We start from the raw sequence: 26,482 nt of genomic DNA, 5'->3' as shown, positions 1-26,482 counted from the left end.
GTTTCTGATGCTGAGTCGTGTAATGGTGACACTGCAAATGTTTGATTGTCTACAGTGGCTGTAAACATTTGTTGAGTATAGGCTATGCTCTACATTTTAATATGGGCCCTCAGGAAAAGTGGCTGTTGTCATGGTAACAACTGATGAGTATCCATTTACTATATCATAATCTGATATGGCAAGGCCTCCATAAATTACACATGGAGTTGAGAAGCAATGGTGGGAGATTTGTGGATAACCAAAACAAAATTGTCCAGAAACCCAAAGGAACAAATACTTTACTATAAGGTAAATTATAATTAGATAGGTAGCTATAATGTGTGTCAAGCTTATATGTAGGCTATATGTAAGAAGGCAACAATATCATTATGTAAAATTAAACATGACCTCACACTTCTGGCTGATGACACCAAACAGGGCACCTACAAAGCATTTAAAGGAAAGTGAAGGATGCAGCACACACAGCCTTCAGGCCATCACACTTCATTATTATGGGGATTCAGTGTGAGCCACGCCGGCCAGCAGCTGCTGGATGAGAGGGAGGGAGGCAGAGGGTGGGGGGGGGGAGGAGTGAGGAGATGCGGGGCTTGTTCACATAATAGCCGGCGGGTGAAGGCGTGGTGAGTGTGACTGAATACGAGGCGAGTGCGTGTGCGCTACAGTATAGTAGGCTATACCGGAGGATGAGCGTGGACGGCGGCTGCAAGGCGGCGGCAGCAGCAGCGGTGGTGGCGGCGGCGTTGGCTCCACTCCCTGTCGGTAAAAGCAGTGTGGGAGAAAGCTGAACCCGGGGGATGATCACTATGCAAGGGAGGCTCCACCTTACCACAACCTAAAAGCGGGATATAAGAAGGAGTGCGAAGGTAAGAAAGGCCATTGATGATTCTGATGTGATGGAGCAGGTTGGGTCCGCCTCAATAGCCGGCTGTGATGAGAGGAGACAAAGTAAACGGAGCCTCACACGGGCATGTGATGCCGGCGAGAGAGCATCAATGAAAATTACAACAGCGTGGGGTTTGTCTGGGGTGTGTGTTTTTTTTGTTTCTCAGTAAAACAAGGAGGAGAGTGGCTTTATTTCCACACATCTGTTTAGTCATAGGGCTCAGGTGGAAACCACCCATGTACAGTACTGAAGGCTACTGTAGCACATTCATTGTTCTCCCTGCACAGTGGCAACTAGCCCTGAGGTGGGCAAGTCTCATTACAGGAGACTGTGAGCAACAATAATGACTGTAGGGGATAAAGACAAATATTAGATTCTATTGTTAGATGTGTGTTAAGGGAAAAAATAAATAAAATAAAGTGTGTTATATGTGTGTGTATACTGTAGGCTATGCTATAGGCTACACCTCAGTGGACAGAATGAATCATACAGCAGCCTATGTAGCTTTAGGAAGTGTGACTTGGTGAATATTAAAAATGCTGGATGAATCATCACTTTACCCCTCCACAGCTCTGTGAATCATGTCTGTCTAACCACTTTATTTTATCACTGGACATTTTTTTTATGGCTCTTGTGCATTATTAGCATTCCTTATAATTGCATGTGGTTTGGTAATGACTGTGGTGACATTTTGGTGACTTGGGTCAAGCACATTTAGTGAGGATTAACGATGACATTACCATAGTTGTTGTAGTTTTCGTGCAGATATCCTCCTCATTGACATTTTCTGTCTTTAAATTTATTGCTCTGGCGGGTTATTGCTCATTCTTAGGAGGAAAACAAGGCTGAGCTTGGCAGAAGTTGACGTTGACCTGCTGATGTTATCTTGTGAACTTGAAGGAAGAGACGCACATCTGGGTGTATTTAAAGCATCAGACGTTGTAAACAGGAATTACTGCTGCGATGGTTGCATCTGAATGACACACGTGTCCAGCGTGAAACTTTGTCGCTCTTCCTCTTTGTTTGAAAAGGAAGGATGTCCTGTGTCATTTATCACCACAGTCGACTTCTGTGGCTTTTCTGACAAACTCTTTGAAAAGGGCAACGGCGTCGTTAAAGTCACATCTCCACATTTCAGTCTGTTTCTTCATGAACATCCTACCCTCCTGCCCCTGTAGGAGATGAGCTGCTCCTCGTTCTGTTTGAAGCTGCTGAGAAATGTCTCAGCGCTCAGTTGGCAACCGTCCATTTAGGAATCAAAGCCTCCTGAGACTTTGTGAGAAACGTGCTAAAGATGGAGAGGGAGCGATCTATTTTTGGACAGCAAAGTAATCTTGCCTTCATACACTTAGCTCAGAGAGAATAAATCTGATATATATAATAAGGTGAGAGCCCACAGCAGAGCGGCATCACCATCACTTCAGTTGAGACAGCTTTGGCGAGGGTTTTGGGGTCAGAACTTTATCTTATACATCCCGCTCGTGCCCTGAAAATCAAAACCACTTTCACATACCGGCTGATCCCTGACATATTCTTTCAGTTAAAAATCAGTTTGACTTGATTTCTCAGTCAGCATTGTCTCTTGTAGGAGGATGCAGGCTGCAGACGCTGCAGATTCCTCTTAATTCCTCGTCCACATCATGTAATTTGGTCATGTTCTGCTTTCTCCACCCATTCACGTTCGTGCCTCACTGCCTCGTCCCTGAGCTCTGCAGAAAGTCACTGCAGTTTTTTTTTTCTTCTTTCCTCTAATGAAACTCTGCAGTTTGTGATAGCAGGACTGTCAGTGGGGACAGATGTGAAAGCGTAAGAATGAGGGCAAGTGGTGGCAAAGCTCTCAAAATTGGAAGGGCTTACTCCTTGCAGACTAGTCTGTCTGTTTTGAATTGGTCTTGTGTCGCGTCCTGTGCTTAATAGAAGATTTAAATTCTGCAATGAGATGCTGTTTGGGGGCTTTTAAATGATCTGTAACTGAGATATTTTCCTACGGATCAATCAGTTTAGAGAGACTGATCTATAAAACACATGTATTTTTGAGCTAATGTAAAGATATTAACATGACATTCTGATTTTAGATCATTTGGTTTAACCACAAAGGTGAAGGAGTCTGACAGTCCGTCCATATGATACTATGATACTAAGTATCATTACATTGATTGACCCTCTGACCTTTACTACAGCGCCACCCCCCTTTTTTACACCAGACCTCACCATCCATCTATCCATCGGGGAGGGTGGGGCACATAGTGGACAGGTCACCAGTGCATCACATTGCTATCAAAACATAATAAATGCATTTCTTAGAAATCCACCGAGGCAGCACACTCATGTTTCCCTGATGACGAGTGTGGGAAAACCAATGAATCAGCTTTTCTCCAAAGCTGCCCCCACACCAGAGTATACACTTTGTACACACAGAGACAAGAACAGCATAATAGGCAGATCATTGCTGAGCACATTCATATTCCCACAGCTATAAACCTCTTTTCCTAACCTGTCCTCTCCACTAGTGGCAATGTCAGGATAAACTTTACACCACTCATCCAGTTTTAGCAGCTGCAAAATATTCAGAATATCATTTGCCACTTATGCTTTGTCTGGTGGAAGTGAACTCAAACCCTCCAGGGGTCTCAGTATTATTTAAATGTTTCATTTCCATCTCAATTAGAGAAGTGAAATGTACCACTTTCAAACTATGATCTTAATCAGGGTTTGTGTTTAAAACACAGATGAAATATTTTAGCCATATTGATCAGATGTTCCATCACTTTGGTATTGGAAGAGAATATTCTATATTATACAACTTTATGTTTTAAGTGGAAATTTAACCACAGCGGAAATTTAACCACTGGACTTTTCTTTGGTTGTGCAGCTTTTCTTTTCTTTTTTTGTGAACACAGTCACAATCGCTCAAGGTCGGTTCTTGCGACAGCAGCTGCAATTCAAGCAGCTCTTTAGAAAGCATGGCAGAAACTTAACATGTGACTTTATCACTAAGGCTCCTCTCCTGAATATGTATTTCCCTTCTATTGCTAGCATCACCGTATTACAGAGATCGATAGTGGCAGATAGCGCTAACTGCCAAGTGAAATATCGTGGCCTGTGTTGCTGGACCTGCCATGAAAAAATACATCACAATGTCCTACTGCCTCTGTGGATGTCCTTTTCAGAGTAGGAATAGGAATTTGTACTGCATGATGACATCATTCACATAAATCTCTCCTCTGTGATGCGGCCTGCCTTTGTTGTACGAAACATCTACTGGGCTATAAAATCAAAAATGAATATTTCTCCCAGGTTCTAATGTGTCCATAATATCCTGAGCCTCATTGTGCTCATGAATTTCCCGGATATCACAAAACAGCCAGACTGGATGGGAGGGAGATGATGGTAGACAGATACCTTTTGACCGCTGACAACATGAGTCATGGTGAGATATCAAGTGAGGAGATAATCCTGTGCTGTATCCTTCAGCCCACTGTCTCTGTAAACCAGCTGGCTTCTTTTTCTGTGATTGGACTCCTCTGTTTAGTTTTACCTTTAATGTAGGAGTTTATTTCGGGGACTGCTAATGCATGTTCAAATGAAGCAGCCTGTCAGTGGGATTTCTTCAGTGGAACTACGACCATCTCTGTAAAATAAGACCAAAACGACAACCTATCATTTGAGCAATTGATCAATTATTATGTATTTTTGAAAGAGTATTCCTAGCAAATGGCCAGACTCACAATGGATGATAAAAAAAGGAAGGAAAGAAGAGGATGCAGCAGAACTAGCGATATTGCCATTGTTACACCATGCATTCCTCTTTCTTATGAAAGGCTGACACCTACACCTACCCACAATGCAGTTCAAACCTTGAGATCCGGATGCGTTATGTTAGTTGTCGCTAATATAGCTTTGATCTTCTAGCTTCAAACAGAGACCAGCAGTTACAGAGCTCTGGTAAGTTCATTTCTTTCTGACGCCTCCACCTCATTTTTAATCTTGTTGTCTGCAGCAGCCATCTCTGACCCAAAGGACACCAAAGGCAAAGTTTGTGTCAAAAGCTTTTTAGACTTTGGACTTAGACAACCTCTGCAAAAGAGGTTTTGTCATTTGTGTCTGTTGACGTGGGATGAGGTCAGATGGGTCAGGGAGGAACCCAGTCAGTTTTGGCGCCGACTCAGTTAAAAGGGTGAATGAAGGTATTTTTATTGAGTGGGATTGCTGACAAGACACGTTGTTCTTGTCGGCCATTATTATTATTATTATTATTCTGTTTTGGCCATATGACATAGTATGACATATTGATTTGGTTGAGAAGTTACTGCTCTTACTTGTGTCAGTGTTTCCAATAAGGCTTTGATGTATAGAACATCGGTGGAGTTTGCCTTTTAACTGTGCATGCTGCTGCTCTTTTGTTACCAGTCAGGGTCAGGTAACAGAGGTCGTATACAGATCAGGTGAAGCTTTAGGCCTGGACGTGCTGATTTCACTTTGTTTTGACCTCACAGAGGAACTGTAAGATTTCATTCACCCAAAACACAGAACTTTGTATGTTTCCCGTCACCATCACAATGTATTGGATGTCACATCCTGTTAGAGGGTCGGTTTGTAGCCAGATGAACTCACAGGAAGATTTTATTTTGATTTCTTGTCTCTGTCTTTATGGTCCAGACACACTGTACACTAAAAATTTGGCACACGATTTTTAAAAAATCCAAATTAAAACCGCTTTATAACGTGGTTAAAGGTAAAGGTTATTATATGTGGCTATTGTTATCGTTGTTTGTTTGTTGTGTTTTACAATTGTATTGTCTTCAAAAGAGCGTGTGAGCATGGAGCAGAAACAGACTGGTGTGTGATACCAGGCTTCATCAATAATGCATGAAAATGGGAAACTGAGATAAGACGGGCTTCAGTCTGGACATGACATTTAACCAGTATGACGTATTTAACACTGACAGACAGTTTACTCAGGAGACTCAGGAGAAATTCTCCAGTGAGGTGATTGTACATGTTACAAGCCTGACATGGCATTATTCCTCACAATTAACGAGCAATTTTAGAATTAGCTGTTACATTTTCATGTGGTTTACAGCATCTGTTCATCACGAGGAGCATAAACATCTCATCTCTTATATTAATGAATATGCTTATTCTTTGTTTCTTTGTCAGTGAGGCAGCCACATCTGCACCTTCCCCAAGCCTCGACTGGGATATTTCACTCCTGCACACATATAACAAGCTGTCTATATGCCAACCTCAGGCTCCAGACTGGAGCCAAACCCGCACCCTGTGGCGCAGTACTCAACCAGCGCCTGTCCAGTCTCTGGAGAGACAAACACAAAGACTGACAGCTCTTTCTCCCCTTCCCTCCGTGTTTTTTTTGTTTTGTTTTTTTTTACATGAAGGTTCAATGCTCGTCTTAACCCCACAGGGCTGAAGGCTGGCCCTTTATTGAGGTTGAATAGGTTGTGTTTGGTTGACCAAGCAGCGCTGTCTGTGCTTCTGGGAAGAGCCATACACCAGCTCTGTGACATCAAATGAAGGTTAGAAATGATAACCAGTGTGCATTTGTAATTACTGTGCTCACAGTGGTTTTTAATGGCAGCCTGTGCACTTGTTACTTGTTGCCGAGACCATTTGATAAGAGCCTGCTCTCTGTGTCACTGCTGAGACAGTACAGGGTTAGTCAGGGTTGCTGGGCTCCTCACTCTGATATAAATAGCTCTTCTTGTAGTGATTATAGCTCTCAGATGATTAATGGTGTGGATTCCTAAAAATCATGTCTCCTCCTTCCACTCATTTCATCTATATTGCATGAGCACGAGCTCCCCCAGCTGAATTAGACTCTCGTCTGCTAAGCTAATAAGTGCTTATGAAAATCCCTCATGGTGCGTGTTTGTTTAAGTGGCCATTTTCTCCATATGAACTTCTTCTATGCACAAGGAAACTCACACCCTGCACCATCTAGTGGCCGGTGCCCTCGGCTGTACATGTCAGATGTTAAATAAAACGCATTGTGTGACCTCACCATGATGCTGTCACATCCAAATCAAGCTCAAATCAATGTAATAATACTCAGGAGTAGCCGTACTCCAAATTAATTGGATTCATTGAATGTGCACTTTTAATTTAGATCATGGGAGGAAATTTATAGCTATATGGCAGTAAGAAAGACACATTATTCAAGGGCTGTAATTGACAAAGTGCTCATTAAAATAATACAGATGCCGTAATTTAAAGGAGTGACGGGATGTGCCCATTTGCTTTCAGGAAGCAGGGCAGTTTGTTTAATCATTTATTAGCGCAGCGCAATAAAATAATCAATGAGAAGTCAAGAACGTGTAAAGTAAAGTGTCTTTGAGTTGTTTCAGACACTTTTAGTGAGAATCTCTCCTGCATCTACCATTAAATAAAATCACTCAGTTAAAATTTACAGGAAAAGGAAGCAAGAGAAACCTGATCCTGATCCAATCCCACTCAGCCACAGAACAGCACACTAGTGAAATGAGGGCAAAGTAAATTGAACTGTATCAGGAGACATAATAGACATGCTTAGTAACACAACTCACACTGACCACTTATGTTCCCCCGTCTGACCCATATTGTTGACATTAAGCAGCCGTAAACCCTAAACTGTGGTCAGGAGACTGACCCAGTCAGCTCTCATTAAGTCAGCTGCTGATTTCTCGTGAACTGGCCACTCTCTATAAGCCGTCGCTGCACGCAGCAAAGTCCCGGCTGCTCACTCAGTCAATAACCTGGATGGAAGCTGCCGGTGAATCTTGATTCTGTCTGTCGGCGCTCAGTTGGAGCTAACAAGTTCATGGTCTCGATCCAAGAGGAGAAGTCGTAGGGAAGGATGAAGTCTGGTCAGGGATGCATCCACACCTGCACTCTCCCTGGAGAGGTTTACCAGGTACAGCAGCTGCTCAGTTCACTCAGTCCAAGTGTTAGAAGTTGTGATCAGCCTCATTCTGTCAGATGAGGAGGCTGTTGGATGTGTTCAAGGTGTGTTTATTTCAAGTTTGTGTGCAGGTTTTGTTGTGAAGCTGGTTAACCTCAATCTGTCATTTCTACTGGCTATCTGATTCATGGAGTAAATGGGGCTTTCACTGTCTCCCCGTAGGTCAGCCCCGAGTCTGACATTACAAAAAGGGTTCTTTTTTTTTTTTTTTCGAAGGGCATTGTGGTTCAAATGATCTCACACAAACAAACAAACATGATTTCCTTCTTATCATGTGGGCACGAGCACCAGAGCACTGGATTTAATGGATGCAGAGTTTAGTCAGAATCTGATATGAGGCTTACTGCTGTGCAGTTGCTTGCTGGAAAGAGCCGCATGCACAAATGTTTTACCGTTATGAGTGAAATACTGAAGAAAATGAATATTTTTGCAGGGGTGTAACACATTCAGATTCATATACAACAAGGTACTCTGCAGTGAAAGTCACAGTATTATCAGATACATGTTGAAATATCAAACTAGCTGGTGGAGATGAAGCTAATTTAACCTTCTCATATAGTGGAGGGGGTAGTGTAATCTATACAGTTAGATACTTTATATAACATTTTGTATGTAAATTCATAATCTGTAACTGACAAGAAATGGAAATGCACACAGAAATTCAAGTTTAAGTATTTAAGTACTTAGTTACATGCCACCACTGGTATTTGTTAAGGGAGTAAAAGTTAACTGAGAAAGATTCGAATTGGAAGAAATCTTTCCTTTAGTTGCTACGGCAACAAATCCTTGGCACAATGGTTTTATTGTCATTAACGACGTCAGAGGTTTTTTTTTTTCCATGAAAAGGATCACTGTATTTACCACCAAGGCCTCAGCTCAGTTTGACTGCAGATAGTGGGTATGGCAACTGTTGAAAAAAAAAGGACCTTTTTCTCAACTACCTTTATTTTCCTACTTCTAGATGTGATAGAAATAGGAAAAGTGTTGTATGATGCACTGCCATAATAGTAAAATCATTAGCAGTATACAAGATCCTGATGTCACCATCCCTTGTGATGATGAATGTTCACAATGTAGGTCACAAGCTTTGAACTTCCTCTTCTCTTCCCGCTGCAGATGACTGAGGGCAGACTGTGTCAGGTGCAGCTGCTGGATGACAGGAAGCTGGAGCTGCTGGTTCAGGTACGAACACTCCTGGTTCAAAGTGGCCACAGTTGCTATTTTTACACTAACAATGGATTAAATGACTTTGTGTAATGTGCAATGCGATTGCTTGTGATGACAAATGAATCACGGATACCGAATTTATCGGCCGACTCTGCAGTTCCCCTCAGCTCAATGGAGTGTTTCATTATTTTGCAGCAGGCAGCGGTTTGCAGTGGAAAAGCTTTAAAACCCACAGTGCACTATCTGCTCAGCACCAAACAACAGGGAGTTAGTCACTAGCTGGTGGAAAGCAGTTTTAAAAAAAAGCCACATCTGCAGTTGGTGGAGACCAAACCAGTATTAAAAGAAGCTTTAATATCTGAATATAATCCGACTGACACGTGAAAGGAAATATGCTCCAAACAAATAATATGATAAGTTTCATATGTCATATGGTTTTATTCATCTCTGCAAATCAAGTGGCCAAACAGATCAAAAACACATTTCAGGTTTAGAAAAAAAAACTCTAATATAGATTTTTCCACAGTGTAATGATTTATGTTGCTGTTTTCTGTACAAATATTTCTAAATATGTTAAAATGTTTGGTACTGTAGGGAGGTTTTATTGTCTCCATCACATATATGACTGGACAGCCGGTTATTTTTGTAAGCAGGATGTAGCACGACCTGGACTTATCACCATAGGCTATGTGAACTGTTGAATGTGTCACTCAAGCCCCACTCTGCCCTCTGCTTGACCTGTCACTATGACTTCTCTGGGGGCGAGAAAGGAAGCAACAGACAAAAACATTTATCCGTGAGAGATTCATCAAGGATGTTGTCTGAAATATTTCATTAGGGATGTCTGCTTGATATAATATTTGTGATTTCGGTTGGTTTCCTGTTTTAACTTAAATCTTCCCCCACAGCCCAAGCTGCTGTCATACGAACTCCTCGACTTGGTGTCCTCCCACTTCAACCTCAAAGAGAAGGAATTCTTCGGACTCGCATTTTACGATGACAAGTATGCAAATTGTTCCCATTATTTACAGATATCCATGTGTGTGTGTGTGCATAGATGTGCTAGCTCTCTGACACGTCTGTCTGTTGGCCGTTGCAGTGGTCAGCGTAAATGGTTGCAGATGGACCGCAGAGTTCTTGAACATGACTTTTCAAAGAAGTCTGGGCCCATTGCTCTCAACTTCCTGGTCAGGTAATAATTCATCACTTCATGCAAAGCACAAGCTCTCCAGCAGGGAGCACTACTTTGTTGACATTTACTATGTCCAAGGTAGATCTGTGATAACATATTCCTAGTTTGATTTTATTGAATACAAGATATAAATACTGCTTACCCTGCTCCGAAAAACACACACTATGCAGAAAATATAGCAAATGTAGGATTTTCTATATGCAGCAGCAACAACACAGTTTTCTCCGGTTAACCCCAAATTTGTTGTGCATGCATTTCCTTTTCTTTGATGCAGGTTTTATGTGGAAAACATAACGCAGTTGAAGGATATCATAACGGTGGAGTTATTCTTCCTGAATGCCAAATCTGCTGTCTACAATGTGAGTGTTTTTCTCCATTTTTTTTCCTGTGGTTTTGAAGCGGTGAGAAATGATCCTGCCATAGATGTGATTTTTTTTCTCAGCAGCTCCCTGATGATTCACTGTCTCTGGACCCTCGCAGCACCTCACAGCTCAGCACACAGTGGCTGCAGGGCACAGATTTCTCACTCTGCCGGCTGGAATGTAAAGCAGACAGTCTAAGAAAGTAGAAAAACACAAGGGTTCATTTCGAGAGGTTATTGTCAGGGCAGCACAGAGAAAATTCTATGTTTGGATATAGGCGGCTTTCTCCACATGGACCTCATTTTCTGCATCCTATTTATTCTTTATCCTGTTGTTCTGTTGTGTCTCTCAGGGGATTATCGAAGTGGAGAGTGAAAACATCTTCAAATTAGCTGCAAACGCTTTGCAGGTCGGTCCCTTTCACATACACATGCATTAATTACTGCATTTAAAAGCAGGTAATCTAATCATTTATTCTTTTTTTTTAATCACCAGGAGGCTAAGGGAGACTACACAAGGTAAGAGCACATTATCAGAAGTATAAGAAGTATTTAACAGCAGTTAATGGCGAGCTTTTAGCCAAGACATTCAATAGGTCACTTGTTTCAGCGCAGACAACAAAAATCAATAGCAGTGTTATGTGGAGCTTAACACAGAGAGCTGAGCAGCTTGCACCAGGCAACTAATGAATCTCACAGTGTTGATAGAAGCCAAGCACCAGAGCAGAGACACCTTCACATTACAGAGAGCAGCTGTACTTAACAGCTAACAGAGATGCCTTTTGATATTATGCACTTATAGTGCTCTGATGAAATACTGCAGGTCTTTGTGTAGGTCTCCACCTAGCTTCGACCAGCTGGACTGTGAGATAATGAATGTCTTTTTTCACCTCAGTGTGGAGGACTCTGAAGCCATGTCCTGTATTTTTTTGCAGAGATTAAAAAAAAAAAAAAGAGAAAATGTTGCACTTAAAAAATATAAATGATTCAGTATTTCCCCAGCGGTATTTTATTCCTGGCAGTGACTTTGAAGCAGCATCTAGATGCTCATGTTAGAAAATAAGATGTATACAAAATGTAACTGGTCATGATGCAAAAAGTATTTAGATTATTTACAAAAATAAAAGTAGCAATAAGAGAGTGTAAGATTAATGAAGTAATGAGTATTACAAGTAAAATGTATAATTTATTGAATAAAACATTAATAGTGCTTTTTATGCAGAATGACCCTATGTATAATATGCTATCCTACTACATATTTTATTATCAGATTGATGTTACTATTGCACAAATGAATCTTATTTTATCTACATTATTGTTGGGTAGTTATTCTTTACACTTCAACATACTCATAAGTAAACATACTATAGGTTAAATCCAGGAAGTGCTTTCAACTTTTGTGTCTGTTTCAGTGATGAAAACACTCGAGCTGAGTTGAAGAAGCTGCCGACTCTTCCCACCAAAGTACTGAAGGAACACCCATCACTAGCGTACTGGTATGCTCATTTGATAACTCTAAAAATCTAAACGCTGTATGAAATATGTCACGCAGACCTAATAGCCTCGACCGGAAAAACTAAATCTGATAATATGCACCTGTAAATGTCTGTTTGTGTCGTTGCAGTGAGGATCGAGTAATTGAACATTATAAACAGCTGAAAGGACTCTCCAGAGGACAAGCCATTGTGCAGTAAGTACAGAAATTAGGTAGTAATTGCCATTTAGCTTTCAGTTCATTAATCTTGCTCTCACCTTCATTAGTATGATGGCATCCCCCTTTTCTTATCATCTGATGGAAATCAATAGCTCCTGTTCAGTTGCAGCCCAGTGAGTCACTCTGACTCTCTGGACACTGGACAGATATCAAATTCCCAGAGCCGTCCTCGCCCCTCCAAGATAAACCACATGTGGATGTCGGGGGAAAAGACAGCTTGTGGTTTTTGATAACACTCTGCTCTTGTTCTAGGTATTTGACATTAGTGGAATCCCTGCCTACGTATGGCGTGCACTATTATGAGGTTAAGGTAGGGCTCCTTTGATTAATGGAAGATGAGAGCTATTACATGTGATAGTGAGTCAGTCAGTTTGTCAGTCCAGCTGTGCTCTTGCTTCACAGGATAAACAAGGGATGCCGTGGTGGCTTGGAATCAGCTATAAAGGCATCGGCCAGTACGACCTGCAGGATAAATTAAAACCTCGAAAGGTAAACATTTCCTGCAGCTCCTCGCTCTCTAAAATGGCTGCTGCTGTTTCTCTGCTTCGTTTATCTGACTGTGGACATGATAGCACAGGGCACGGGGTAAGGATTGCCGCTGCTGCACATAGCGTGTTGATTCACCGGCTTTAATTCATGCATCATCTGTTTCCCTCCAACAAAGGCTGGGCTTCAGCTGCAGCAGGCGAGGCCAGACTTGAAATGTTGTGGCAAAATCTCAGTCAGAGCTCTCGCACTTCACCGTAATGAGGCTGATTGGTTCTGTACCGAGTACTTGACAATCATCCATAGGCTATGGACCTGCTTTTCTTGTTCCACTGGTGTCGTTCTAGCGTGTGAATTAATAGAGGAGCAACACCCATGTGAGTGATCATACAGCTATGTTGAACACAGTGCTGTGATTAATACAAAAAAATAAAAAAATAAATAGGCTAAAGTTCATAATAAGTCACTTTCATTTACTTCCTGTCAAAGCCTGACGATGAGCTGAACATGGTGCAATTCATCTTTGTCTGCTGCATTTTTAATATTGTGCAAGCAGCAGCCAGCTGTGAGGTTTGGAGACGAGGAGAAGAGGGAGTGTGCTGCTGATGTCAAAGTTGAGAGGGGTTGGATTTGGGCGTCACCGTGCGTTGTTCAGAGAATACCTGAGGAGACAAGTCAGGAGCTGACAGGAGACAGAACAAAGTATGTGTGTTGACAGCGGAGCCTGGGAGGATTTAATAACTTAACAAACTTGTGGGACTTGTGTGAAACATCCATTGTGCTGGTAAGACTGGATATAAACTCTTCTTTGTACGGTTAACTTTGGAAGACTTCAGGTAGACTGAGCTTTACTTCTTTGTGGTTTTTAGGACATTTGCTAATTTGCATGTTGAAAAAACAAAACAAGAGGCAATCTATAGCATTATCATATTTAAAGTAAAACTGGGTCGATGTTAGCTTCTTCAAACTTGTTACTGAGTGTGATACGAGACACAGCCCTCACAGCATCCACGTGTAATATCATTTCCAACATGCTGTCTTTTCAATTCTGTGTCTCATTCGGATCTTGTCCAGACGTACAGTGACTCATTTGCCCAAACAGACTGTTCATAACTTGCCGTTGTGAGTGAGCACCTGGGTGTTGGACATGACGAGCCATGGAAGGTGTTTTATACTGCAATGAGTCTTGTGTTTTGTGTCTGTGTAATGTCCCCTTGTGGTATTCTCCTCTCTTAAACACCTGTATTATTGCAGACTTGGCATGTCAGGCGGCTCAGACTGTAATGACAGTGCATGCTACACTCTGGCTTTCTTTAATGACTGTGGTTGAAGCAGCCCTGCCAGAACACCTGCGCTACTTTACAATAGTTTATTTGACGTCAATCGAGATTATAGACATTTTTAGAATTGGTTTATTAATATTCACCAGGAAAGAAGGCACAAATGGACACATTTAAAGCCCATTGCGCTACTGATTTATCTCTGTATACATCATGTTGTGAATTATCCAAAATGTTTTTTTAGCTTCCTAACCAGATATTGTCATTGCTGCATGTTTACCTCCAGCTTTACCAGTGGAAGCAACTTGAAAACCTGTACTTCAGAGAAAAGAAATTTGCAGTCGAAGTGAATGATCCACACAGGTGAGCAGCAGGAGAGACGCTTCTTCCTCTGTTCTGTTTTCGTGTTTGTTTAATCTCGTACTGATCCATCTTTTCAGCGTGATTCATGTCACTGTAGCTTTTATTGTAATTATGATAAGAGCTGTAATTCACACCTCGGATTTCTTTTGCGGTGTGTTCCCTGCAACAGGAGAGCAGTAACCAAGCGCACCTTTGGGCAGACGGGCTTACTCATCCACACGTGGTATGCCAGCCATTCTCTGATCAAAACCATCTGGGTCATGGCGATCAGCCAGCACCAGTTCTACTTGGACAGAAAGCAAAGCAAAGTAAGTGTCAGTCATCAGTTCACCTGAGGGCTATTTTTACATAGTGAGTTACTGATCTAATATTTGTTTTAACACAATGTTTTTGTTCTTTTAGGCTAAATTAGGAAACGCAAAGAGTTTGGAGGAAATTGCAGTGGATCTCACAGAGCACGGAGGAGCAAAGATGAACAGACTGGGAGACACAGGCCTGAAGAATAACTTCATAACAGCGAGCAATGGGAGCCTGGTTTCTACAGGTTGGTTGTAATTATTCATGTTCAGTGTGAATTAAGTTCACATTTTTATGACATTTAAGATCATATTTGTGTCCCTGACTGTAAAACATAACGATGATCTGCTGTGCTCTACTTTTACACTCCCCACTCTTGCAAACAAATTGCCCCATTGGGGACAAATAAATAAACTTGAACTTGAACGTGATTTTAAAAAGGGAAAATTATGTCTTAAAGAGTAACATCACTGGCTTTTGGATATGGTGATGTTAAACAGTCAGGTTGTTGTGTTCACAGGTTCGGCAGATTCTGAAATGAGTGAGGAACAGAAGAAAGAGAAACTCTCGGAGCTGAGGAAAAAAGAGCAGGAGATCCAAGATATTTTGACCAAGAAAACAAAGGAATTGAAGAAGATTTGCCTGCGAGAGGCGGTGAGAGATCATTTTTTATTACACTCCCCTTTGCACTGGTGCTACATTTTTGCAAGGCACATATAAGTCTTTCTTTTTTTTTTGTAAACAGCCACATTCGGTCTGCTGAACTCCCTTTATTAAAGTGTCTTGCTTTGTAGCCGATAGATTAATTGTCTCTGTTACTGTTACTCCCAGTTCATTTCATTGTTGAGTGAACTTGTTTTGTGTTTTTTAGGAGCTTACTGGCAAACTGCCGAAAGAGTATCCACTCTCTTCAGGTGAAAGACCGCCACAGGTCAGACGGAGAGTCGGCACTGCTTTCAAGTTAGACGACCTATTCCCCTACAATGAGGTCAGTATGTGAAGGTGCACTTAGATCAAAACGCAGCAGCAATTTCTTCTATCTAATACTGTTTGTATGTTATGTATGTCATGCTTTAAGGATGATTCTAATGAAATTCAGTTTTTTTTATAACTGTCAACAAAACCTGCTTAAAAATCACAAACAGCAAGCAGTTGGTAGACATCTGCTGTGGTCCAAAACCATTAAGAAACATCAGCAGTGAGTCATCCTGCTGTAGCCATCCTGCTGTAGTAACATGTTCCTTTATTTTGATGAGATTTTGAGTCAATACCACAAGCGTCACTCCAATGGAACAAATAGGCTACTTAGGAACAGATGAAAATGATCACAAACAAACAAATTAGTCAGGCTTTTAGAAACCTTTGCTAAAAGACACTTAGTCCAGCTCTGTTATCTTTTTTGTTAAATGAAAGGAGATTGTTTAAACCAAAATTTTCCACTTTTAAAGGAGATATTTGTAGGTTTTGCTGTTGCTGTGTAGCATCAGCAGCTGTTAGTGACCAGTCCAGTAAAAAAAGAAAAAGAACATTGCATCAAATTTCATTCCTTTACTCACTACGAGCTGTATCCAGTGCTGGAAAGCAACGCCATTGTTAGCTATTGTTATTGCATCTTTCTTTTTGTTCTTAACATGCTAACCAACTAGCTATTAGGGAGTATTATAATCTCTTGTGTTAGAAAGGCAACAATAGCTGAAGCTTTTGTCAAGCCACAATCAAGAAACCAGATGCAGAGAAAACTTTAAAAAAAAAAAGCTCCTATAAATGTATTCAGTAGGAACAAATTGGGGCTTGGGGCTGAGAACCACAGACAGACGAGACGAGGGATGTCAGGAAGAAATGACAGCCAGCACCCGGCTGGTTTTTGTCTATTTTTAGGGTTTGTTTATAGTGAGAAAAAATCTTGAATATTGCCCTTTACAATAAGTGCACTCAGCTACTAATTTGCAGAATGTGACAGTATTACATCAGCAAATTAATAGGGGAATCTGATGATGATCATGTTTTCTTCCTCATTTCCTGCCGTATAACTGAATATTTGTTACTTATCGGTATCTCTGGGGATGCGCTGCTCGTGTTGTGTGCAGGATCCTGTCCTGAGGAACCTGGAGAGCAGATTTGCCCTGCAGCAAAAGATTGTGGAGGCGGCGAAGAAACTTGCAAATGAGTCCGAATTGTGCAAAACAGTGAAGAAGAAGCGGAGAAGAAACTGTTTGGATGCAATGCACAAACTGCAGCAGATTGAGGACGAGATGAACCAGTACAGGATCAAGAAGGGAAAAAAGCCCACACAACGGGCGTCAGTAATCATCGCAGGTAATACTGCACTCTGACCTGTGACTGCATTAATAATTTTGCTATTATTATAATAAACATGGAGTCACTTTCTATTTCACCAGATGAACTCGTCCGTTCAGACTGTAGCTCCTTGTCTAGTCTCCCTCTGGATGATGGTGAGTCATACAGCATATATTCTGGTGCATTAAAAACCACCTGACCTGCCACTATGATTATTAAAATGGCTGTTATTTAAAGAATCTCAACATTTTTTTTAAAACTCTGTTTTTTCTTTTCTATTCAGATGACTCAGACAGCGTCAGTCAGAGGCCACGTTCACGGTCAGTCCAAGCATCCCCTCAGCTCAGTCCAATGCGATCACTGGGTCCAGATTATGATCTGGACAGACAGGCATCACCAAGGGAAAATCACAATAACAAAAACCACAGCAGGTGGGGAGACAGTTGCCATGAGGTCTTGCGTGAAGAGTAACTTGTTGCATAACGTTATTCAAAGTTTACGTGTTCTTGGAATTAAGCAATGTTTGTCATGTCATGTTTCCATCCTCATTCCTTTCCCTGAATCTCATCTCCTTTTTTTTTGATCCTCTCCCAATACCACACCCTTTTAGATTAGCTTTTGAAGGTCAGGAGGCTTCCCACTACTACCAGAATCCAAGAGAGGTCTCCTCCACCCACAGTAGTCCCTATAAAACCCTCCCCAGACCACCTAGAGATCCACGCAGCATGCCTCCCACCCCGGTTATGACCCGCAATGCCTACAGCAGCAGCCAGCTCAGGTGTGACTTCTTCTCCCCAGCACTGCCGACAACCCTCTTTTCTTCTCCTCAACAATAACTTCACTCCAGCTGAGTCCCTGCTTGTGCACAACCTTTAACTTAAATTCTCATACAAACCCCTAACCCATAATGAACTAACAAAATCCAAAGTTATATCCTGCGACTGATTTCGTTTTTTAAAAACTGTTTAAAAGTTGTGTCTGCTCTCCAGGTCGGAGGGGTCCACTCATTGCTTCAGGCATCGCAGCGGAAGTCTGGAGTCACAACCTCGACTAAGAAAAGACACAGACTCAGAGAAGCCGGTGTTTATCTTGTCACAGGCCCATCGCAGCAACAGCACAGAGGTGTTAGAGGACTGCTCCTCCTACACCAGTCAGTCCAGTCTGGACTACTGCGGTGCTGCCAACTCCCATTACAGCACTCTGGACTCCCGCTCCTCAACCATGCATCGTCTCCACAGGAAGGTGGAAGTCTATGGGAATACCGGGAGCATGCCCAACCTGGTCCAGCACCACTCTGGTTGTAATTATTCATGTGACGCCTCAGCACACTACGCGCCTGGTGCCTACTACGTCACTGACTACCCCTGCTCGGACATGGAGCCTTACGCTAACGGTGCCTACGTGTATGAGGACGACGTTGAAGGCCACTACAACGTCAACCCTTCCTACCAAATGAACGGCTATCACGGACATGACAGATTCAGGCACTACAGCAGTGACCGGGCGGATAGTCTTTCCCAGAATCCCTACGCGACGGTGAGGCCGCCGCGGAACAGAGAGGGGCCCAGAACAGAGGTCCTGGCCAAGAATATGCACAAGGCCTTGGTGGCGGAGCATCTGAGGGGCTGGTATCACCGGAGCAGGGGCCACAGGGACGGAGGGAGGGGGATGCTGGCTGGATATGAATTCGACAGCGGCTCTCAGCTCAGCCTGGGCTACCAGACCATGCCGGCGGCCTTCAGCCACTCCAGCAGAACCACCTCCTTCTCCTCAGGTGAGATGACATCCTTGAGCCGTTTAAAGGTGTACAGAAAAGAAAATTGAATTTGAGCCCACTCTTGGTCTTAAAATTAGTGTAATAACTCATCTATCAGACGATGTAGGCCAAACTTTGTGCAAAATTCTATTTTTGAGTAAATCCAGGATGAAACTAAGTGTGTATTTTTTTTTCGCATTGGATAATGCAGGCGCACGGATTATACGTCAGCCTGTACACGATTCACCAGCCACTGATATTGGATCCGTAATCCGTCATTCAAACGTCTGAGACACACACACACACACACACGGAGCTCGGTCTCGCCCTAAGCTTTGAATGTCCCGCCCGCTCGATAACGACCAATCAAATTCGTTTTCCTTACTCGGGTAAACTCGTGTTGCAGCTTGTGACAACTCGGCGCCACAAACAGGACAAACGGCCATTTCTGTACACCTTTAAAAACTTAGGAGGAAATAAAATGTTATGCTCTTCTAAACCAGTGATGGATATAATTTCATATCTGCTTCTTTTTTTTATTATTATGACATAATATACATTAGCCAGCAGGCTCTGTGTGATCACACACATCCTGCCAGGAATCCTGTTTTATATCCACATCTAATTTGTTCACTTGAGTAATGTTGTGACTTCCTCCTGCCTTAAAAAGCCCCTAACACGCCCAAGACAGTTTTATTTATGTGTGTGTGAGTGTAGGAGTTTTACATCCTGCATCCCAAGCTTTCGTAAGGTGCCAAGAACGTGGAGGGAGGGAGGGAGGGAAACAAGTCCCAGTTTGTGCCTCTCATGTATTAATATTAGATTTAAGTCACACAAGCTCTGCATGTGAAGAAAATGTTTAACCCAATTTCCAAGTTGTGAGCAGATTTCCTAAACCAGTTAGTTTCTCAATATACGAATATATGAAATTACACCAATAATGACTAATACAAATACAAGGAAGTGTAATGTATATATGTATTGCCATATAATGTGAGGCGTTAACTGTTTGTTTATGCAATAGTGACATGCAGATTGACTCAACAGTGATTCTAATAACAACAATCACTCCAGAGTTACACTCCTCATGAGCTGAGTGTGTGTTTGCTTCTGTCTCATTTGCAGTGTCCTCAGCCGAGAGCACGGGCAACTGGCGCAACCAGCTGGCAGTCGGCCTGACAGAGTACGATACACCCGTCACACCTCAGTACCCTCACCCCGGAGCTCACTCTACTCCATACAACCGCAGTCCCACACACAGCCGGTGAGTGCTGTAGTTCATCAAACCTTCACGCTGTAGATGCAGGCGGGAGGAGGTGTAACAGATAATCGAGTGCTTTCAGTTTTTGGTGCAGTTATCGGGTGGAACTTAAGATAAAATGATGTGTGCTATATGAAGGAGGATGTCAGGTGTCACTTTTATTCCCTTCAATGCATGAACTATCTGTTGTAGTTACAGGTTTTGTGTGCTGCTCTGCCCCTGGATGGGAAATCACATTGTATTTTACTGCATTAACAGCTTTTATCTTTTCATTGTATTCTGCCTGTGTAACCTGAAACTACTTTGTACCCTCCAAGAAAATGTAATCATAAGAATCCCCTCTCTTTCTTCCTTCCCTACTCTCTTCGTCTTGTCCTGACATTATGATTAATGCTCGTGTGTGCAGATTTTCTCCAGAAAACAAAGGGTCTGACACAATGCCTAAAAATTCTGAGTCAGTTGAGGTGGTTGGCGCTGAGGCCACTAGTACAGATGAACCATCAGACAACCATTCTAGCACTTAAAGGGTGAGACCAAACGCAGGGGGCTGCTTTGTGTCGTGTTTCCAGTCATCTCCATCCTCATCCGTGTGTTATTTCTATACATAGATTTTTTAATCCAATCATTTTCATATTGTGGTTTATTCTTTATTTTCTTCAGGCACCATGTCATCTTTCTATCCTCGAAAATGTTTCAGTCATTATTTTTTATGACATACTGTACATCCAGACATACAAATGCTAATGTCAGCAGACTTGCATACTTGATAGTTTTATCAGATGTATTGATTATCTTAGTTTAGTGTGATAGCATGCTAGCATTTGCTTGGGAAGGTCATCAGCTCTCCAGGTATTTGGTAAAATACTTTTCAGCCTGAGGGGAACAAATCTCCTTGCAAAATTTCATGCTAATCCATGGTTCATGATCCATGAATCCGTGGCATTGCGCAGCCCTTTCCCTCGAAAATGAAAATTCGAAGCTTGTGGAGGTGCAACTAAAGAAAGTAATCGAGGTTGGCTAATTTCATCTGAATAGACCAATAACATGTTTGAGCCAAAATTGCCTGGTAATCTTTTCATTAGTTGTTGAGAAATTGACTAGCTGCTGTTGCTTAAGTTATGACTAAAAAGTAGATTTTTTTCCATTTAGTCCATAAAGCTCAAATCCTGTTCTCCATCTGCACCAAGTGATATTGTGGACTCTTATTTTTTTGCATTTTCATTTCCATTCCTCAGTTTTATGACAACCAGTTGTGCACTCCTTATTCTCAAACAAGTAGATCTGACATGTTTTTGTTTCACCTTTTGGACAGATTTCCCCTGAATGGAAGCTACATGGGCATCCACTGAAGAGGACCAAACCAAACTTGGGCACAAACAAAGCCATGGCCAGCAGCACATGAAGGGGGAATGAGTTGAAACGCAGGATGTAAACGAACGTTTGTTTTTTCCGGCTGCCATAACTCCATCTTGGGGGAGAGGCAAGTGGCAGAGTCTCAGTGTACGCTGTTCTGATGTTAAAGCAACCTCTGAACACAGTGATGACACTCTTGAATGACTTTCCCATGTGCCTTGGATTGGATGAATTGTACAGGCAGATGAGAATGTGTCAAAAAAAAACAAACAAAAAAAACTTTAAGATGTTGCACAAACGGTGTTGTGTATCAAAGATGAAAACAGAGGCAACGTGTTTTTACTGAAAACCAAGTCCATGTATTTTAACAGGAACAAGCTACTGCCTTATATAAAAACAGTAGGTTATAGGATAAAATCATTTTCACCACCTTCATCCAGTAAAGTATGATAAAAGATATTCATAAGTGCAACATCTAAACTGAAAACAAAGCTTGAAATGTTCACCAACGTGACACGACAAGAACTGATTTCATCATCATTAGAACAGACTGTGTATTTGATGAATTTCCATTTTTCTTTCCTTCTTTCTTTAATCTTTGAATCAGAATGTATTATGTCAATATTGTTTATAGGATCATTTGTCTTGTTAGTGCCGTATTGTGTTTTAAAAATGCATGGTGACAACATTGATCTTTTGATAAAAACTTCTTTTTTATATTAACAGAAGACCACTGCCGTATAAACTAAAAACAAAAAACAAAAAAAGGAAAAAAAAAACTCATATTCATGTCTTCGTTATTTGCTTTCTCACATATTTGTACAGTCAGTGTGTAGTTTCATGCTGTTAGATGTCGTCATATAATATTTTCCACTAGGAGCAAGGATGTGAATAAATACATGTGTGAAACATAAACTGCTGTTTGTCACTTTCTTTAAGAGACTCGAGGTCGGTTGCTAAACAGCCGGTTCAGGTTTTGCTATTTAGTGAGTACGCTTTAAAAGAACAGTTTGATATCTTGGGAGATTTCTCTCTCTTGATGATTGTTATATGAGAAGATATAGAAGTCTTATATCTGTTCATTAAATATCAGACTACAGTCAGCTGGTGAACTGGAACCGGAGGAACACTCTGGCTCTGCGCCAGGAAACAAAACCATAACTGTCTCACCACAGATCTCAACACACAAATGAGATATGATGGGTGAGAGAGTGACGCTTTGAGATACTGGTTGGCAGATTTTGTTATCATCGGTGAGAGCCCCCATCTGTTCGTGCCTGGTTATCCAGTCTTCATGCTATGTCAGTCTATTCCATTAAAGTTTTATGCTCCTGTATGCGGATCCCAGGGAAGCTGCTGCATTACTGGCAGCTAATGGGGATCTGAATAAAGGAATAAAGGAGTAAAGGAATTTCTTGTATTAAAAAAAACCCTGAACTTTCAGGAAGTTATTTACAAGACGGACTAGATATGAAACTTTGCTTTGAGTCTTAATCCAGACTGTCAGACAGACGAGGCGTCCCGTCTCAGACTGGGAGTATCTATTCCCCCTGAAGACAAACCATCTCCTCTGGCTCCTGTGTTTGTTGTTGTGCAGCACTTCAGAGGTTATGTCTTCTAAAGAGCTGTGGGAGGAGCTCGGCGTGCAGACGAGATTCCACCCCTCCCACCAGGCCTGTGAAAATGGTCCACCTGCTGCCGTCAGTCCTGCCTGCAGCAACTGTCATCCCCAAAAGATCCTGACGGCCAGGCCAGCTGGGAGAAGGCGCTGAAAAAAGAATGCTAGCATGTCTTTCCCCTGCTTGTACCTTAAATATCTTCCATGCAGTTCACAGGGTTTAATTTTAGACTCCACATGAGGCAGGAGCAAACCGTTTCTCTCTGAAGTCACAGGCTTCACAGTTCAATCCGTCCTGAGTCACCGACCGGACAACAGTTTATTCTCCCTTTTTTGATTATTAGCAAAAGCAAGAAACTACAGACCGCAAACATGTCAAACGACAGAGACACTGATGAGCTCAATGAGGAGGACATTGATGAAGATGAGCTCCTTGCCATGCTTTCACCCGAGGAGCTTAAGGAGCTTCAAAGTGAAATGGATATTATTATAGCTCCGGATGAGGCTGTACCTGTCGGACAGAGACAGAAGGACCAGACAGAAAAGGCTCCTACAGGGACGTTCGACCACAGATCCCTGGTTGATTACCTGTACTGGGAGAAAGAGTCCAATCGCATGCTTGAGGAGGAAAGAGTGCCTGCCATCCTGCTTCCCAGCGAGGTAAGAGGCCAAACTCTCAAAGGTTTATGTGAAGAACAATATACAACATCAAATTTATTCATCTGAAAACATGAAGTTACAATTTAGATGGAGCAAAAATCCTTGTGTTTGGAAAAACTAATCTTATTTTGGCTCATTGTTTTTGATAGAAAACTTTGAGGGAGGAAGCTGAAAAGAAAGAAAAAGAACAAGGAACTGAGGAATATGAAGAGTATGAAGTGATAGAGGAAATTATTGTGGAAGAAACTGTGGATGGTACGGATGGAGAGGAAATTATAGAGGAGATAATTGAGGAAATTGTTGAAGAGGTCGAAGAGAGTGATGAAAAGGACAAAGATGTGGATGTGAAAGATGAGGAAGAAGTGCCTGTGAATACAAAGAAAAATGAAAATATAGATAAAAATGTGTCTCCTCTGGATGTCACTGAGACAGTTACAGAAAACAAGACAGATGAAAATCAGGTTTTGTCAGACACAAAGGAGAAGACAGAGAGCTTGGCCCCTGAACACAGCACATCACATGTTGAAGAGAAAGAGGAAATTAAAACCACAGACTCTTTGCTTCCCAAAGATCCTCCAGAGGAGCCCGAGATGAAAGAAAGCAACGATAAGCTTCCACCAAAAGAAGAGAGAAAAATTAACAAACTTAATATTCCCAAACTGGCACTAAATAATATAAAGATGACATCAAGACCTTCAGGAAATGAGACAAACTTGGATTCGACGCTTGACAGGATTCGCAAAAACAACCCCTCTATCACTGAGGTGAACCTCAACAATATAGAGAACATTCCCAAAGATATGCTCCTGGACTACGTCAACGCCTTAAAAAAGAATAAACATGTGAAAACCTTCAGTCTAGCCAATACCGGCGTCGATGAAAACATAGCTTTCAACCTGGCCAACATGTTACGAGAGAATCGCAGCATTACGACTCTGAATATTGAGTCTAATTTTGTAACAGGAAAGGGCATCGTCGCCATCATCCGCTGCCTCCAGTTCAACGAGACTCTCACAGAGCTGCGATTTCACAACCAGAGGCACATGCTGGGTCACCACTCGGAGATGGAGATCTCACGTCTGATCAAGGCCAACAACACCCTCTTAAAGATGGGCTATCACTTTGAGCTGCCAGGGCCCAGGATGGTGGTGACCAATATTTTAACCAGGAATCTGGACCGTCAGAGGCAGCTGAGGAAGGAGGAGCAGAAGCTGCAGCAACTCAAGGAGCAAAAGGAGCTGATGCAGAAGTATGAGACCACCCTGAACCTTCCTCCTGGTTTACTGGAGATGCTGGGGTACATACCGCCCCTCGAACTCTTGCAGCAACATGGGCTCGTCCCGCCCTCGGCAGACCTGAGCGCCTTGCCTGAAATGCACCAGCAGACCGAGCAACCAGAGCAACCAGAGCCTCAGAAGCAGCTCAAAAAGAAAAGCATTCCCAAACAATCCAGCGCTGATGAACCACCAGCAAATTCACTCAGGGACGTCCAGCTGAAGAAGACGCCCAAAAAACGTGACCCGTTCCTTGTGGAGATGGACTCGAGGGACGACAGGAGACAGGAGAGGTTCCAGCTGAGGAAGACCTCCAGAGCGAGGGATGCTGATAGTGCAGAGATGGCAGATGAGAGGCCCAACCTGACCGCTGTGATTAAGACTTTGAAGCCCATCCCTCGTAGACGACAGCCACCGAAGGTTGACCTCACACCACGTGATCAGCTCCTGAGTGAGATTAAAAAGAGCAACGTGGCCTATCTCAAATCTGTGAGTACCTCAAAGTTACAACAGAGATCAATCAATCAAGTTAGGAGTTAGATCTTTAATTACTACTGACAGTGTTAAAAGCATGCACCACTCTAAATATAGTCTGTTGCTTCATTTTTATTATCAACAATGATTTGACTCTGCATATATTGTGCAAGAAAGCCAACAAAACAACAAAACTTTCTCTCTTTGTCACTTCTTGCAGGTGCCGCTCCCTAAAGCCCTGGAATCAAGTGAAACAAGTCTCTTCTGAGGTTGTCACTTCACCTGTATGTCTTCACTGCTGTTTACTATAAACATATTTGGTATTAGTTACCATCAAACTAGGCATGTGAGCTGTAAATCAAGAGTGAGCTACATTTTCAACGCATATGAAAAATATTGTCTGGTCTGCTTGTGGTTCCATTTTTGTGCTGTTATCTCACTTAATGCTATTGTCTTGAGGAAGAATAACAATAAAAGTATGAAAATTCAAAGAGTTTCTCACCAGAGCACCGTATATTTTATTCATGAAAAAAATGTATAACCTGTGTCTTTATTTGCCAAAATATGATCTGTTTTCAGTGGGCTTGTGCACAGAACAGATTTGTAGAGTTGGTTTGTTTGATTAAATTTCAGATGATTCATTATGGTGCAAATGTTAAAGTACTTACCTTTTGCTATAAAAAAATATTTTATCCATGTCTGGAGATTCTTTTTATTTTATTTATCACTTTTTAAACATAAATGGCACAGTGTTGCAGTGTATCATTGTCAGGTTACATGCATCCCCATTGACTCACTTCAGTTAGTTTGAGGTGCAGATTTTTTTTTTTTTTTTTAAAGACAAATTACATGTCTGGTTTTCTTAAAGAACAGTATTTACAGAAAGACAGATGAGTCAGTGCTGAAAAACTGACGCCATATGGACGATTAGACAAACTGAACCAAATGACAAATGCGTACACTGTCAGGGAGGGTGGATTTATGAGCTTTCCGTTTGTTTTAGTAACAGCATTCAATGAAATACTTTGTTTCATATTCAACTGAGATAACACATGAATAAATCTCACGTTTCAAGATGAATGAACAAAGC

At 41.9% G+C, this 26,482-nt stretch overlaps 2 protein-coding genes across 5 annotated transcripts; both read left to right on the top strand.

Annotated features, from left to right (window-relative positions):
- The first annotated feature begins 632 nt into the window (after positions 1–632).
- Positions 633–22,281, top strand: frmd4bb (FERM domain containing 4Bb). Of its 4 annotated transcripts, XM_085782418.1 has the most exons (24): positions 668–863; positions 8,955–9,020; positions 9,914–10,008; positions 10,105–10,197; positions 10,472–10,556; positions 10,912–10,968; positions 11,055–11,077; positions 11,971–12,054; positions 12,183–12,248; positions 12,525–12,582; positions 12,675–12,761; positions 14,325–14,401; positions 14,571–14,709; positions 14,804–14,945; positions 15,219–15,352; positions 15,570–15,686; positions 16,786–17,014; positions 17,098–17,151; positions 17,280–17,427; positions 17,607–17,774; positions 17,986–18,770; positions 19,878–20,016; positions 20,420–20,540; positions 21,326–22,281. In XM_085782418.1, the coding sequence occupies exons 2-23, from the start codon at positions 8,955–8,957 to the stop codon at positions 20,535–20,537; spliced, it is 2,964 nt and encodes a 987-aa protein (XP_085638544.1). In that variant the 5' UTR covers positions 668–863; the 3' UTR covers positions 20,538–20,540; positions 21,326–22,281. The 4 variants fall into 4 exon arrangements, with proteins under 4 accessions (XP_085638545.1, XP_085638544.1, XP_085638546.1 ...); XM_085782419.1 differs by lacking the exon at positions 20,420–20,540 and having other exon boundaries at positions 633–863; XM_085782420.1 differs by lacking the exon at positions 17,607–17,774 and having other exon boundaries at positions 21,326–21,547.
- Positions 22,282–23,234: 953 nt separating this feature from the next.
- Positions 23,235–26,214, top strand: lmod3 (leiomodin 3 (fetal)). Its single transcript, XM_085782415.1, has 3 exons — positions 23,235–23,644; positions 23,794–25,407; positions 25,613–26,214. Exons 1-3 carry the CDS (start codon positions 23,357–23,359, stop codon positions 25,658–25,660), a joined length of 1,950 nt encoding a protein of 649 aa, XP_085638541.1. The 5' UTR covers positions 23,235–23,356; the 3' UTR covers positions 25,661–26,214.
- The last annotated feature ends 268 nt before the right edge of the window (positions 26,215–26,482 follow it).

This window comes from Trachurus japonicus, chromosome 7 (genome assembly GCF_045865225.1).
Source record: "Trachurus japonicus isolate A0001 chromosome 7, Traja_1.0".
NCBI lineage: Eukaryota > Metazoa > Chordata > Actinopteri > Carangiformes > Carangidae > Trachurus > Trachurus japonicus.
This window is presented reverse-complemented; position numbering and strand designations above follow the sequence as displayed.